This window comes from Centroberyx affinis, unplaced genomic scaffold, assembly GCF_046629955.1.
Source record: "Centroberyx affinis isolate AG114_WGS23_722 - 3 ecotype Tasmania unplaced genomic scaffold, CSIRO-AGI_Caff_v1 ptg000559l_1, whole genome shotgun sequence".
Lineage (NCBI taxonomy): Eukaryota > Metazoa > Chordata > Actinopteri > Beryciformes > Berycidae > Centroberyx > Centroberyx affinis.
This window is the reverse complement of record NW_027279202.1, coordinates 102,357-117,004: the sequence shown is the minus strand read 5'-3', so window position 1 is coordinate 117,004 and position 14,648 is coordinate 102,357. Positions and strand designations below refer to the sequence as shown.

Below are 14,648 nucleotides of genomic sequence, written 5' to 3'. Positions count from 1 at the left end.
AAAATTCAAGATGCCACAGATTACAGTGCCCTCCATTGATATGTCACTGCCCAAAGGAAAATCTAGCAAAATTGAAGGCCCAGAGGTAGAATTTGAGGGAGGAGGAGGAGGAGGAACATTCAAAATGCCTCATGTAAAAATGCCTACTATTGACATTTCACTACCCAAAGGAAAATCTGGCAAAATTGAAGGGCCGGAACTGGAGTTAGAGGGAGGGAAATTTAAAATGCCACACATGACAATTCCCTCAGTAGACTTTTCACTACCAAAAGGAAAGATTGAAGGTCCCGAGGTTGAGATTGAGGGCGAGGGAGGAAAATTCAAGATGCCTCACATGAAGTTGCCAAACATTGACATCTCTCTTCCTAAAGGAAAACCTGGAAAGATTGAAGGACCAGAAATGGAGATAGAGGGAAAAGGTGGGAAATTTAAGATGCCTCATATGAAAATGCCTGATGTTGACATATCTCTGCCCAAAGGAAAAGTGGAAGGGCCAGAGGTGGAACTCAGAGGAGAAGGTGGGAAATTCAAGTCACCACAGATTACAATGCCAACACTGGACATAGCACTGCCCAAAGCGAGATTTGGTGATATCAACTCACCAGAAGTGGACATTGAGGGAGAACGAGGGAAATTCAAAATGCCTCATGTCAAACTGCCACATATGGGCATTTCAATTCCTCGAGGAAAATCTGGACATATTGATGCCCCAGATATTGATGTAGATGTAGAGGGAGGAGGAGCAAAATTCAAAATGCCTCATGTTAAAATGCCCAATATTGACATATCCCTCCCAGGAGGAAAAGGTGGAAAGATTGAAGGACCAGACATTGAAATAGAGGGAGGAGATGGGAAATTTAAGATGCCTCATGTCAAAATGCCAAATATTGACATAACCCTGCCTAAAGTAAAAACTGGAGAGATTCATACACCAGATGTGGGTGTAAAAGTTGAGGGAGAGGGGCACAAATTCAAAATGCCTGATATCAAAATGCCAAGAGTTGATATTTCATTACCCAAAGGAAAATCTGGCAAGATTGAAGGTCCAGAAGTGGAGATAGAGGGAGAAGGTGGAGGGAAATTCAAAATGCCTCATATGAAAATGCCTGATATAGATATATCTCTTCCCAAAACAAAAACTGGCAAAATTGACATGCCAGATATGGACATAGAATTTGGGGGAGCGGGAGAGAAGCTTAAGATGCCTCATGTCAAAATGCCTAGTGTTGACATTTCACTACCAAAAGGAAAGGCTGAGGTTGAAGGGCCTGAGATGGAGCTAAAAGCTGAGGGAGGAAAATTTAAAATGCCACACATGACAATGCCTTCAATGGATATTTCACTACCGAAAGGAAAATCTGGTAAGATTGAAGGTCCAGAGGTTGAGATTGAGGGAGCTGGGGGAAAGTTCAAGATGCCTCATGTTAAAATGCCAAATGTTGACATATCTCTCCCTAAGGGAAAAGTAAATATTGACGCACCAGATATGAGAGTGGAGGCAGATGGAGGAAAGATCAAGATGCCACATATCAAGATGCCTCATGTTGATATATCATTGCCCACAAGGAAATCGGGAGAAATTGAAGGTCCAGAAGTTGACATAAAAGGAGAGGGAGGCAAATTTAAAACACCACATATCAAGATGCCAAAAGTAGACATTTCACTTCCCAAAGGTAAAACTAGAGACATTGAAGTACCTGATATAGAGATGGAGGTCACAGGAGGAAAATTCAAAGGACCAGACATCAAACTTCCAAAGGTGGATATATCACTGCCAGAGGGGAAGTCAGGTGAGGTAGGAATCAACTTACCCAGTGCTGAGGCAGAGGGGAAGATTAAAGTGCCACAAGTCACATCACCTGATCTGGACCTTGATGTGAGAGTTGGTAAACCTAAACAAGGAGCAGAGACCCATGGGAAAACTGGCTTGCATGTTGAGGGAGAGCACAAGGGTTTGAAACTAAAGATGCCAACAATAGATATTGAAGGTCCAACAGGAGACCTGGAGCTTGACATAGGTCTTCACAGAGGAGAGGGGAAGAAGGACAGAAAGAAGATCGAATTACCTGACTTGGATCTCAACACATCAGGAACCAGCAGCAAAGTAAAGGGGCCTAAAGTAAAAGGAACTAAATTCAAGATTGGAATGCCTAAAATGAAAAACAGCGGAGATGCAACAGTAGAAGTGAAAAAACCTGGGAAAGAGGAGGATGAAGGGGTAAGCGGTAGATTCAAAATCAAAAAAGCCAAACATGGCAAAGGAAACATTGAGCTGCCAGAAGTTGAAGTTAGCGGTCCGGCATTACCAAATATCTCCCCCCCTGAAGTGGAATTCTCTGGTCCCTTAATCTCAGTCCAGGGAGAAACCCACAATGGACAGACAGAAGGCAAAGACCGTATTCAACTCCCAGTGCCAAAGGTTACATTACCAACTGTTAGTCTGAAGACCAAACAAGGCTCAGGGCCTGAGTCCTTAGGAGCAGATGGAGAGAGTGGCCTCTCGCTACCCAATGTGGAAATCAAAGACCCCACAATACCAGACATAGACTTTGATATTGCATCACAGGATGAACATGATGCCATCGCAGGAAAGGGCAAGAAAATCAAAATCCCTAAATTTGGTGTCCCATTACCCTCCATCTCCTCTCCTGAAGGACGAATGGATATCTATGGGCCAGAAATTCGGTATGAAGGCCCTAAGATGCCCAAAGTAAAGAAAGCTGTGTTTGTGCTGGTAAATCCTCCTCAAACAGACCAGGCTGCTGCATCCACAGGCATCCCAGAAGGGGAGGCAACAGCTGAGGCTGAAACAGAAGATGTCAGAATAAAGATGCCCAAGATCAAAATGAAGCCAACCTTTGGGAAGTCAGGCTCCAAAGATAAAGGAGCTGCTGTGAGCACAGAAGGAGAGATGGAGGGAGAGGAAAAGTCAAAGGGTGGGAAGATTAAAATGCCCAAAGTCTCCTTTTCTCCCAGCAAGTCAGGCTCATTTGATGTCAGTCTCAAAAGTGAAGGTTCGAGCTCCAGTCTCAACGGTGAGAAAGATGCAAATCTCCACAATGGATCAAAGGACGACAAAGGCAAATTTAGTGGTAAAATCAAACTTCCAAAGGTGGAGTTCACCTCTCCATATGGCAAGATGGGTGGAGGGGAGGAGGACGCAGAAATGAGCGCACAATTGGCGAAGGATTCATCACCGAGAGCAGCCGTGGGAGACGCCAGAGGGCTAAAGATCAAATCAGGCAAGATGTCCTTTGCTGGTTTCAGTAAAAAGAAGGGAGGAGGGGAGGGAGAGGAAGAAGAGGCAGACATGGAGCCCAGGAAGGATGTGGTGTCATCTCATGCCAGGACAGAGATGCTGGACAGGGACAGTTCGGAGTCCCCAGCTAGTTTTACCATGGAGTTCAGCTCAGGGAAGCTCCAGGCTTGGGGCGAGGCGGAGGGCGAAAGCAGAGAGCTGGAGGCTGATGAGAGAGAGGCTTCCCCCTGGTTCAAGGTCCCCAAGTTCACCCTGAAGCCACACTCCACAGGTAAGGACAGAGGAGGAGAGGAGATTCTCTCCTAAATTAGATATCCATTATTTAAAAAAGGGATACCTACTCTCACAAAATGATTAATAGAATACAATTCAAACAAGTTCCAGTATTTTTATTAAAGGGAGATAACTTAATTCCTTGCTTGGCAAAATGAATTTGAAAATGTATACACCGAATCCTATGTATTTTAGCAATAAAGAAATATGAACCTCACCTAATCGTTTTCCAAAATGGACATATAGCATTTTTGAAATGAACACTTCAATGTTTATTTAACAGAGACAGTGAAAAATGGCACAAAGTTATTGCTACCTCCAGTTAGCAATAATCTACATAGTAGAAAGTACAGTAATGCACAGCTAAAGAAAGAAATGTGTAAGATAACCCAGTTGTGTGTGTGTGTCTGCATCACTCATGTTTTTTACCTGCATCATATGACTATTTTACTATATTAACATATTACAATATATGTGTACATAATTTATTTTTTCTATTTCTTCTGGTCCCTTGTTTTATTTATTTTCATTCCATATGTTGTGCTGTTTCTTCTGTTTTTATGTGAAGCACTTTGTAAACTCTTTTGTAGCTAAGTGCTACATAAATACATCATTTTTATTATTACTAGGAAGGTAGAATTTCGTTATTCAAGTTTATTAATATATCACCTCTGTTTTGTCTCTGCTACAACAGACTAAGTTTCCTTTCCCTCTTCATTTCTTTCTCTCTCCTCTTCTCTGATTACTTCACCTTTCTTCCTTTCCTTTCCTATGTTTCCTCTCCTCTCCGCTCCCCTCCTCTTCTCTCCTCTACCGTCCTCTTCTCTCCTCTCCTTCCCTCCTTCTTCCTCCCCTCCCCTCCTCTCCTCCCCTCCCCCAGGTTTCCTCCAGATAACCCCAGAGGGTTCTCCTCAGGCCCGGCGGAGGGGGGAGGTGGGAGGTGAGGCCGAGGTCTCCGGATCCTTCTGCCTCCACACCTCAGGGATGGACTTCACCACCCAGGACGTGTCCGAGGAGCACCAAGTCTCCTTGGCCGAGGAAGGAACCGTCACCATGGTGACCAAGACCACCAGAACCACCCGCCACGTGGTTACCACGGAAACGCGGACAGGTGACGCTACGACAACCACGACGACAACTCACCGGGTGTCAGACTTTAACTACTGAGGATGTTGTAACGGTTGCTGAAATGTCTCTTTTTTTTAAAAATTGCTTTGGTGAGGTTGCAGTGTTCTGCACCGTGGCAAACGTCTATAAAGGAAAATTTAGCTCTTTATTTTATATTTAAATAGGTGAGCTATGAATGTGATGAAAATCAATGACATTTCATCAACCATCATTATTGTCATTATCAGAGCAACAGAGTAATATATACTTCTTTTTCATTTTAAATGTGACTATTTTTTGTTACTGTTTATCAAAGTTTTGTGAGTTTAGTCCTAATTATCAGATTTTGTTTGGTTTTACTGGTTTCACTCTGAATGTAAACATGTTATATTGATTTATTTATTGTTGTTCATGTGTTTTCCTCAAAAAGCGCTGAAACGCATCAATCACTTTCATATTAATTCAGCATCATCGATTTGACCATGATTTTATTATGAGTCATACGTTCAAAACAATTCATTTTGAACCACTGCAGTACACGCCAGAGTAATATTTCTGTAAATACATTTATATAATTGCTTAAAGCAGTATCCCTTCAATGAAAAATGTAATTATTTTCATATTCACCAAGAGTAGGAAGTAGAAATAATGATATTTTTTGACCTGATGTCCTATTTTGTTTGTCTTGAAGGAAAAGTGTGAGCTTTTTTTGAGTTTATAAGCTATTTTCATTTTCCGCTAAGTTTTACATTGTAGTTATTTAGCTGGGAAGGGGGTTCAGCGTCTTGCTCACTCTGGACACATGGTCTGCTGTGGGGATCGAACCTGTGTGACCTTATGGGTTGGTCTCCAACCACTAGGCCGCCCTGCTGCTAATCTCATTCATATTCCTATTTTTATTGTGGCTGTCAGAAATAAAAACGTATGCTGTTGTATCAATTATCACTGGGACTTTAAAACAGTAGAACGGTGAACCTTTTTTTTTCTGACAGTGTGGTTATATAACCCACTATAAATTACACTGCCATATAAAGGCTGCTACAATGACAGACTGGCTAAGGAGTGGCGAGCCTTGATCTCATACGAAAGCCATTATCTAACTAAATATGTCCTCTAAAGACAGAAGAGAGCGAGAACAAGAGGACCAAGGCACCTTTCCCTTTTGGAATAACATGCCTTTGATAATCTGACATCGCTCTGTTTAATATTTTTTACAAAACTTTAAAGGAATTTTGCATGTTAAATAGGTCAGTGTCAGATTAATGAAGGCAGTTTCACTTAAAAGTGAAGAGTGCCTTGATCCTCTTATTTTGGAAAATGAATCCTCCTTTTAAAGTACAATTTGCTTTAAAATGAGGGAGCAAAACCTTCTGGGGCAAAGCTGATGTGTCATTTAGATCTTTATTTTGTTTATTTTATCTACACTGAGACATGTTAAGAGTTTCGTTCCAAAATGAGATACCCACCATTTGAGAAATGTAACACCTGCTCTCACAAATATGGTACTGGCGTGAAATTAAAACTCACAATTGAATGCCACTAATGTTATTCACTATCTTGAGAACTTTACTTATAAAATAGTACAGTTTTACAGGATGCAATCTGTGTTTTTCTAAATACTGAGCAATGAACATCAAGTAACATTTTTTTTTTCAAATGGATGTATAGCATTTTGGGATGAAAGCCTTTCAGTTTTTTCCTGTTTTGGCGAGGTTGGTAGATAGAATAAAAAAAACGTGTGCTAAACTGCATGGAACAAGTCCTGACAATCCACTCACAGTCAAACAAGTTTTCATTAACAACTTTTAACACTTAGCCTGTTTTGCAGGTGAGAAATAGATATACAGTGGTGAGGAGAGTAGAGACATATCGAAATAACACAAACTCAATAGTATTTATGTGTATAGAGAGATTTTTACCACTAGCCTATACCTTTCTGGTCTCAATGTGATTTTGAAATATTTTTTTCTTTCAGCATATAAGGGTTTCAATGCCAAGTGTTTTGTCAAAGCTGCATTGGAGAGAATGTTGGTTAAGATGTTATATTAATAAAAATTAATATTCACATAAAATGGATTAAACGGGTGTTTTGTATTTGTTTATTCATTGTGCCTTTCTCTCACTTTGCACTCTGGCTGAATGGGCATGTGAGCCTTATTTATAAAAACTGTAGGCTCATTTGAGTTTCATCTATCAGCCTAAATTCACTTTGAAATTTTGGAAATCCTTACGTGAAAAAATGTAGCCTACCTTTACTGCCCAAAGCCCTTTTCTAGGAGACTTGGCCAATCTCCCAGCATCCTCTTGTCCATAATGTAAATCAAGCAGAGTGGAGTTTTAGTTATAGAAGTGTTTCTTGGAGGCAGAAATAATCTCATTGGATAAAGAAACAGTTTTTTGGAGAGCAGCTTGGCTTATTGACAAATCTGAAATGCAAAGAAGAAACTCTCATCAAAATTTAAATAAAAATATAAATGGCAATGACTTCTTTTTCCATTCTTTCATGACCATGGCATTTATGATGTTAGAAGGTCAGCAGCTAGCTAACTAGTTTACCTAGATAGCTATAAGCTAGTATGGCTAGTTTGAACTTATATATTATATTAACATGGATAACAACTTGGCAATGCATCTTCAGATACAGCTCTCTCTTAGATTACTTGTATGTGGAAAAAAATAAAATCATGAGGAAAGACAAGGGTGGATCTATTAGTCATCATGACAAATTTTTAAATGGGGGCTCTTATTCTTGCATTAAACATTAGGCCTAATCATCGTAGTTACCGAGAATATTTCAGGCACACACATTGTTGGATTCTATATTGGGTCAAAACAGCACTCTCTGTTAATGGATCAAGCTGCAAATACAAAATCACAGGAATGGCGTATGTGGGATATTGTGAAGGACTGGTTATTCTCACTGGGCCTAAGCATCTCAGTCAATGAGAAAATCCTGGGTCTATTCTGTGTTCTGGAGGATTCTACACAAGGTTAAAAACAGCACTCTCTATTATTGGATCAGGGATGGACTGAAGATGCAAAAGAACATGGATGGGGCATCTAAAATATTTGAAAGGACTGATTATTCTCAGCTCCAACGTCCGCCCTAAACATCCCAGTCAACACTAGGCCTATCCAGTGTTTTGTATTCTGCAGGGGTTTGAAAGCAGCACTGTGCTCGCGGACTGAGCCTGGCCTGGAGACACGAGAGCACATGGAAGAGGCATGTTGAATAATGGAGAGGAGGGACTTTGGAAAGAGAAAGTGGTAAACTAGGGCACAGGGGTGCATGACGTCTTCCCATTGTGTGTGCGTGTCTACTCAATCTACTCATTTACTCCTGTGATGATGCGGTGCGACGTAGGCTACGAGGGTGAGTGTGTATGAGGGGCGATTAATGCGGTATGAGGGGTGGTCAGTGCCACAGGAAGCAGGAAATGTATGGTCAATGACATTGTGACGATTCTGAATGGATTTAACAGAGCAGATAATGACCATATCTCTCTCTGTTGGTGGAGGCGGTTGAGCCAGCAGATTTTCCTTAAAGGGGAAATAAGTAAGGTTTTTTATTTTCCCTCTGCCCACATATTCCTTTCTTCACACATTTTCAACTGTTCAGCGATGGATGGTATACAAGCAAGCAGCCGGTGACATTTCAACATTGATGGATAAAAAGCCTCTTTCTCAAGCTAAAAAAGGGAAATGACAAAGCAGTATTACTATTACAGTACTGCAGGGTGATATGTTATCTCTTCACTGGACATTTTTGTTGGATCTGTGCTCTACTTATATCAGAGCTCCACTACCATCGGCGCTGCACCAACATGATGTTCTCCCTGCTCCACAGAGCGTGTTGATTTTTGAATGGATACACCAGGAAACAATCAATTCAACGTTATTTCAATGAGGGAGAACGGGTGCGTCAGCCATCAAGAATTGAAACTTGGCGATTTTTTAGCTTGGATGCAGCCATCGGACGCAACACGGGCAGTGCAGCACCTTGTAGTTCTGGTAAAGGAATCATTCCTTCAAAGCCTGATGCCCGATGGCTGTAGTGGAGCAGGGCCGTTAACTAGTTTATTAATCTCTACTGTGAAAATGTGACTTTATTGTTTGTGTCTATTAGAGCAGCGGTTCTCAGTCGTAGTCCATCCTTAATTTGCTGTTTTCTCTTTGCTCACCAGGTACAGGTTTTATGGTTAGCTTATTTCATGTCAGTAAATTGACATTAATTGTAATTTCCGCTTGCTTTCCAAACCCAATTGCGGCTATATTCATTATCGAGTCTTTTTCAAAATGTCACTTTCTGCACTTGTTTGAAATGGACTACATTTGCTAAAGTCTTTTTTTTAATTTTTTATTATCTTTATATTTTTCCTCCCGTCCTTTCTCCCTCTCCCCCTCTTTCTCCCTCCCTGTGGCGTGAATCACCCCCCATACCCACGTCTCCTCTTCCTGCCTCTCTGTGGCATGGATCGCCCCTCCTAAGAGTGAGTGGGTTGCAAGTCAAATAGCTCTCCGTCATCCTGCTCGCTGAGCGCACCGGAGGCTACTGCGGTAAAGATGCGGCGACGCACGATGCTGAGCCGCGGTGGGTGAGATGATGCGCAATGGCCGAGCGAGGAGGGGGAGAGACTGACAAAAGAAGAAATTTAATGTTACGTGCTAATTTTGACGATGGGAAGGGACTGCATGCCTCCGACAACAGCGTTTCACTGATTTGCAGCGCTATAGCGCCACTGGTGCAGGCCGACTGGAAGGATGTGGTGGCGCTGATCCCGCTGAAGGATGCTCCAAAAGCCCGACGAGGGATGAATAGGCTTCGTCTGTAAACAATCTGAGGATACAGAGAGACAATAAGTGAGGGGATTTCATTGTGAAGCCTGGATCTTTGTCACCAAGGCATCGAATGAGGTGAGAAATGAATTTAGAGAAATTATGAAAGCTTTTCTACCGGCGTCCCTTTCAGGAAATATTCAATGTTGGCTGGATATACTGGTTTTGTTGGTATTGTGTGATTTGACGTCTGGTTCATGATAGTGGTAGTTAGCCTATTGATTTGAACAAGTGTGATCTGCGTGGCCTAAACCTATTTTTGCTGTTTATGTGGCTGTTCATTGAGTCATTCTGAGTACATTTCTTAAGATGTGTAGGCATGAAGAGTGGATTCACATGGATTTATTGCCACCTGCATTTCATATCTAGTCCATTTGATGATAAATAGAGTCTATATGGCTGATGCAACTACTAATGATATTATGTACAGTGGTAGACTTGGTGTAAATCCACATTTTTACGTGTGAAAATATGGCCTGTTTGTGTAGGAGTAGTGTAAAGAGAAGCCACTTGGTTTCAAATGGATGACCTTTGACACGCTGACACCCCCACACACTGGATAGCTGTTATCTGTTATCCAGTGAGCTCTTCTCTCTCCCTCATCTGTAGTTTTATTTGACGCTGTGGGACTGATAGCAGCCTCCTAACCAAAATGAAACAATCAGCCCTCTGTTCTGAATTATATGAGGCTAAATATTTCTCAGTCAGGTTTTCAACCATTTGAATCCTTTCATGAGGCCAACCTCACATCTACACTAATTACTGTTTAATTTGACATTAATTGAAGGATTGAATCGTGTTTCCCGATTTGATTCTCAATATGTTCACCATATGAAACAAGGAAACAATAGATCTTAGAATTATCTGAAGCTAAGTCATGTTTTCGCCCATTTGAAACTAAGCACTCTTTCATTAGACCAACCCTACATCTGCACTAATTGCCATTTGATTAATTTGACAAATTAACTGAGGGATTGAATTGTGTTTCCCGCTTTGATTTGAATATTTTCACCATATGAAACAAGGAAACAATAGCTCTTCTGTTTTCCAATTATGCATCCCATTAAAAAATCAATGCTTTGCCGACAAGGAGCCCCATATTTTCCACTCTGAATCTCTGATTGCCTTCTTGTGTTCCCCCTTCAGGTCGTTTCGTGCCAGCTGAGTCAGTGTTCAGTTCGCCTCCTCACAGTGACGGGAGGCCAGTCGACAGGAAGGGCAGTGAAGCTATGAAGACAGTGGGAGAGTCGCGTTGACAGCGCCGTCACCGGGAATCAGTCTGGGAGAAAACAACCCTCTCATTATCCTCTTCATCATCAACACTGACAGCTGTACTTCTGACCTGGGCGTTTCTGTTCGTCTGGAGCGTCTGAAAGTTAAGCACTAATTAGGGAGATTGAAGCACAACTCCAACCCAATGTCGGGGAAAAAGACTGTGATTCTTTTTTCTCTTCAAATTCGGATGTTTTTGCCTTGGTCAGAATGAACTGTGAGACATTAGATCAGCAGGAGAGTCTTCATCGTGGGTCAGCTTTCTCTTGCAATGTTAAGTAAAACACAAAATGTATACTTTTTTTCAAATTATGATGTTTTTACCTTCGTCTGAATGACATGTTTAATCAGTAAGAGACTCTTGATAGTGGGGCAGCTCTCTCTTATAATATTGAGTAAAACACAGTCTATTTTTTTCAAATAATAATCTTTTTACCTTTGAGCTGCCACACTCTGAATCAGTAATAGACTCTTGATAGTTGCAGTGCTCTCTCACAAATGAGATTTCATCTCGATGAGACAGGCTGCATTTTAATAAAGGATAAGCGAGGACAAACCAATAAAACATAGATGAGGCCGACAACGAGCACCATGCTTCAGCAGAATAACAATAACAACTACCCCTGCCTGAACGTGTCTGGCTCCACCAGGGAGATGCTCCAGAAGTGCTCCAGAGGCTCCCTGCCCTTCCCCAGCCGACTGGAGCTGGGCCTGGGGGACCTGCCGCTCGTCCGGGGCCTCCGAGCCTGGGCCCTCTGCTCCAAGAACCGCCGCAAGACCGGCGGTCCGCTGGGAGGAGGACAAGCTCCCGTCGCTCCACCCGCAAGCCGGGGGAATTCGACTTCCTGTCCCAGACCGGCGGATGTGTACCCCACCGGGGAGTGGGGTCGCATGGGGTACGGGCTTCCCTTGGGTCTGGATGCCAGGCAGGCGGGGATCGGGGCTCTGGTAACCGTCGCCACTCTGAAGACCTCGGAGGGGGGCGGGAAGACGCAGACACAATGCCTTTTCCTCCGGACTGAGAAAGGAAGCTGTTTGTACTCGACAGCCAAGCCCAGCGCTTGCTCCCTGGGTATGGGTCCTGGCATGACCCCCACTGCAGCCTCCACTCTCGTTGGGGGCTGGCTGAGAGGGAAGGCTGCTGGAGGAAGAGGAGGAGGAGGCAGAGACACCGCAGCGGGGAGGAGGGACAACGGGCCTACTCCTCCAGCTCAGACCGGAGCAAACCGGGTTAGAGTGAGATCAGGCCGGAGGTGGAGGAAGTCTGGTAACGCTGCGGGCCCGGGGCAGGACCGAACAGGCCTCGGCAGAGAGAAGCAGCTGAGGAGCAGGGAGGAGGCTGCTGGAGAAATCATTCTGGAAGAAAGACAGGAAGAGAGAGACAAAGGAGGCTTCCCCACCCACGGCCCGGGCAGTAAACAGCCTCCCAGCCCCCAGCAGGACGGCAGGCGAGGTCGGCAGGAGAAAGGGGGAACGAACCGGAGTCCCAGATGCTGCCACAGCGCTCCGGCTAAGACCTGCGCCCGGTGTGGAAGGAGAGCCGAGAGACGGGAAGGCCAGGAGGGACAGGAGGGAGGCGAAGGTCCGAGAGGAGGCGCGTCTGTCCTGAGCAGACTGAACGATGAAGTGGAGGGGATGAGGAAGGAGAAACAAGAGAAGGCAGCAGACGAGGAGGAGGAGGAGGAGGAGGCGGCGAGGGGTGGCCTCATCGGGTTAGAGTCCTCTAACTCCATTTTGGCTGTGCCGAACCCTGACCCAGAATCTAATTGCTTTTACCCAGAATCCCACAGCGGCTGCGAGGCTGGAGAGACGAGAGACGAGGAGAGCAGAGAGACACAGGAGGCGCTGCGGACACAAACCTCCCGCAGCAAGGACGCCTATTCAGAGAGAGAGGAGGACACAAACCCCCAAACCGAGGTTATGAAAATACATACAGGAAATAGTGATATCATTAATGGCCGCTCCGGGCGGGCCGTTGTGACTGATGATTTTACACTGAGACATAATGGAGATAGTGATGACAGGAAGAGAGAGACGGCTACATCCACCTGTGTTGCGGCAAAACCTAATCAGAAACCCAGCGAAGGAACAGCGGCTGATGTAAATGGATTTTCTGCTCATATGGTACTAGATGAAGAATCGGAGCGAGAGTCGGAGAGTTTGAACGGTGGAGAAGAGGAGGAGGGGAGCGAGAGCCGGACTCCTGCTCCGTTCCCGGTCGTGTCCGACTGCTACGAAGAAGCCTCTCTCTCCTCCTTCCCTTCCTCCACCGCTAATTCGTTCTCCCCTTCCAAAACCCCCGAGCCATCCACTCCTCTAGAGGGCAGCACCTCCACTGAAGACCATGAGACCGATGGGGGTCAGGGAGAACAAGAGAGCAGCAATAAGGACGGGGAACACGACAGCAACAAGCAGCGGTGTCAACTGGAGGAAGGAGACACTGGGATCGTGGTTAAAGAAGAATTGGATGATAGCAGATTTGAGCTACAAGAGCCAAACTCTGTGGCTGTAGACAAGAAAGACTTGTGCAGGAACAACACTGTGAAAGAGAAGTTAAACGAACCTGTGTGTGAACTCTATCCGGAAGACACCCAGTCGGCTTCAGAGGAGGACAGGAACCCCTGCAAACAGCCAAGAGAAGCCCTGTTTTCAAAGGAGGAAGAGGAGGAGGAGAGGCAGCTGGAGGAGGGAAATACTTCTCCACTTCTCAGACAGGTGGACGGACACAGAGATGCCTCCACCTTCGAGACGGCCAGAGAGGTTTTGGTGGACAACAAGAGAGGAGAGGAGGACAAATGTAGTGGGACTGAGCTAAAGGAAGCGACAGGAGCTGAGCGGAGAGATGAGTTGGCGGGGGGAAACGGGCGAGGGGAGTCGGAGCAAGAGAATTTAACCGAGGGGGAGAGAGTAACGCCTGAAGGGACGAATGGAACTGAGGCGACTCGGAGAAAGGAGGGCACGGGCGAAGAGCTGCAAGATGGCGGCGTTAAAGGAGGGGACGAAAAAGAACGTAACGCAGAGGAGAAGTTAGACGAGTGGGGCGTGGGGCAGGAGTTAAACGGAAGGGATGTTGGTGAAGAAGAGGTAAAGAGAAACTGTCCGGTGAAAGGCGAGTGGGGGGCGCAGGAGGGATGGGGAACAGGAAGGAAGTGTGTTTCCCATCTGTCCGTCCCCCTAGTGGAGGAGGCGGGGATAGAGGGAGAGTGGAAAGAGGTAGAGGTAGAGGATGGAGAGACCTGTAGACAAGTCCCTGCCACCGCCAACAATGCTAATGTCTCCCATGTCGAAGAGAACGGAGAGACCCGCCGTCCTCTCTCTCCAATCCCTGCTTCTACTAATGTCGCCTGTGCTGATCCCTCTACCTCTCACGCACTCTCCCCGGCTAATCCTGCCCCCCGTCGGCCCCCCCTGGGAGCTATGGCAACCGGCCTGCCCTGCCTGGAGGTGGGGGGGGCCGGAGTGGCGATGAGGGGAGGAGAGAGGGAAGGAGAGACAAGGGAAGGGAGAGAGCCGGAGAGCCCAGAGGAGGAGCAGGGCGAGGAGGAGAGGGGCTCCACCGTGGCCGCCGAGCTGGGGCAGCAGGAGAGGGGGAGGACGGAGGAGGAGGAAGAGGAGGAGGGGGAGGAAGATGAGTTTGGAGTGTTCATGCAGGCGGAGGGAGAGCCGGCTTGGAGCGAGGGATTCGCTATGTCCGCCTCAGTGCCTTGTGGGAGCAGAGAGAGCGCTGGTGAGTTGTTACTTTGTCGTTTTTCTTGTGTCTCTTTCTGCCTCTGTCTGCCCCTCCCTGTCTCTCTCTCTCTCTCTCTCTCTCTCTGCCAGTCTCTATCTCTCTCGTCCCCCCCTCAGGGAGCTTTAGTAAGTTTTGTCTTTTTGTTTGCCGTAGACATGTGACAGCAGATCT

At 45.3% G+C, this 14,648-nt stretch overlaps 1 protein-coding gene across 1 annotated transcript in view; it reads left to right on the top strand.

The window, feature by feature from the left end:
• prx (periaxin) overlaps positions 1–6,699 on the top strand; it is a 47,928-nt gene extending 41,229 nt beyond the window's left edge. The window contains exons 13-14 of the mRNA XM_071518232.1: positions 108–3,530; positions 4,413–6,699. Coding sequence (XP_071374333.1) covers positions 108–3,530; positions 4,413–4,699 — 3,710 coding nt within the window. The 3' untranslated portion in view covers positions 4,700–6,699. The remainder of the gene's footprint in view (positions 1–107; positions 3,531–4,412) is intronic.
• Positions 6,700–14,648: the final 7,949 nt, after the last annotated feature.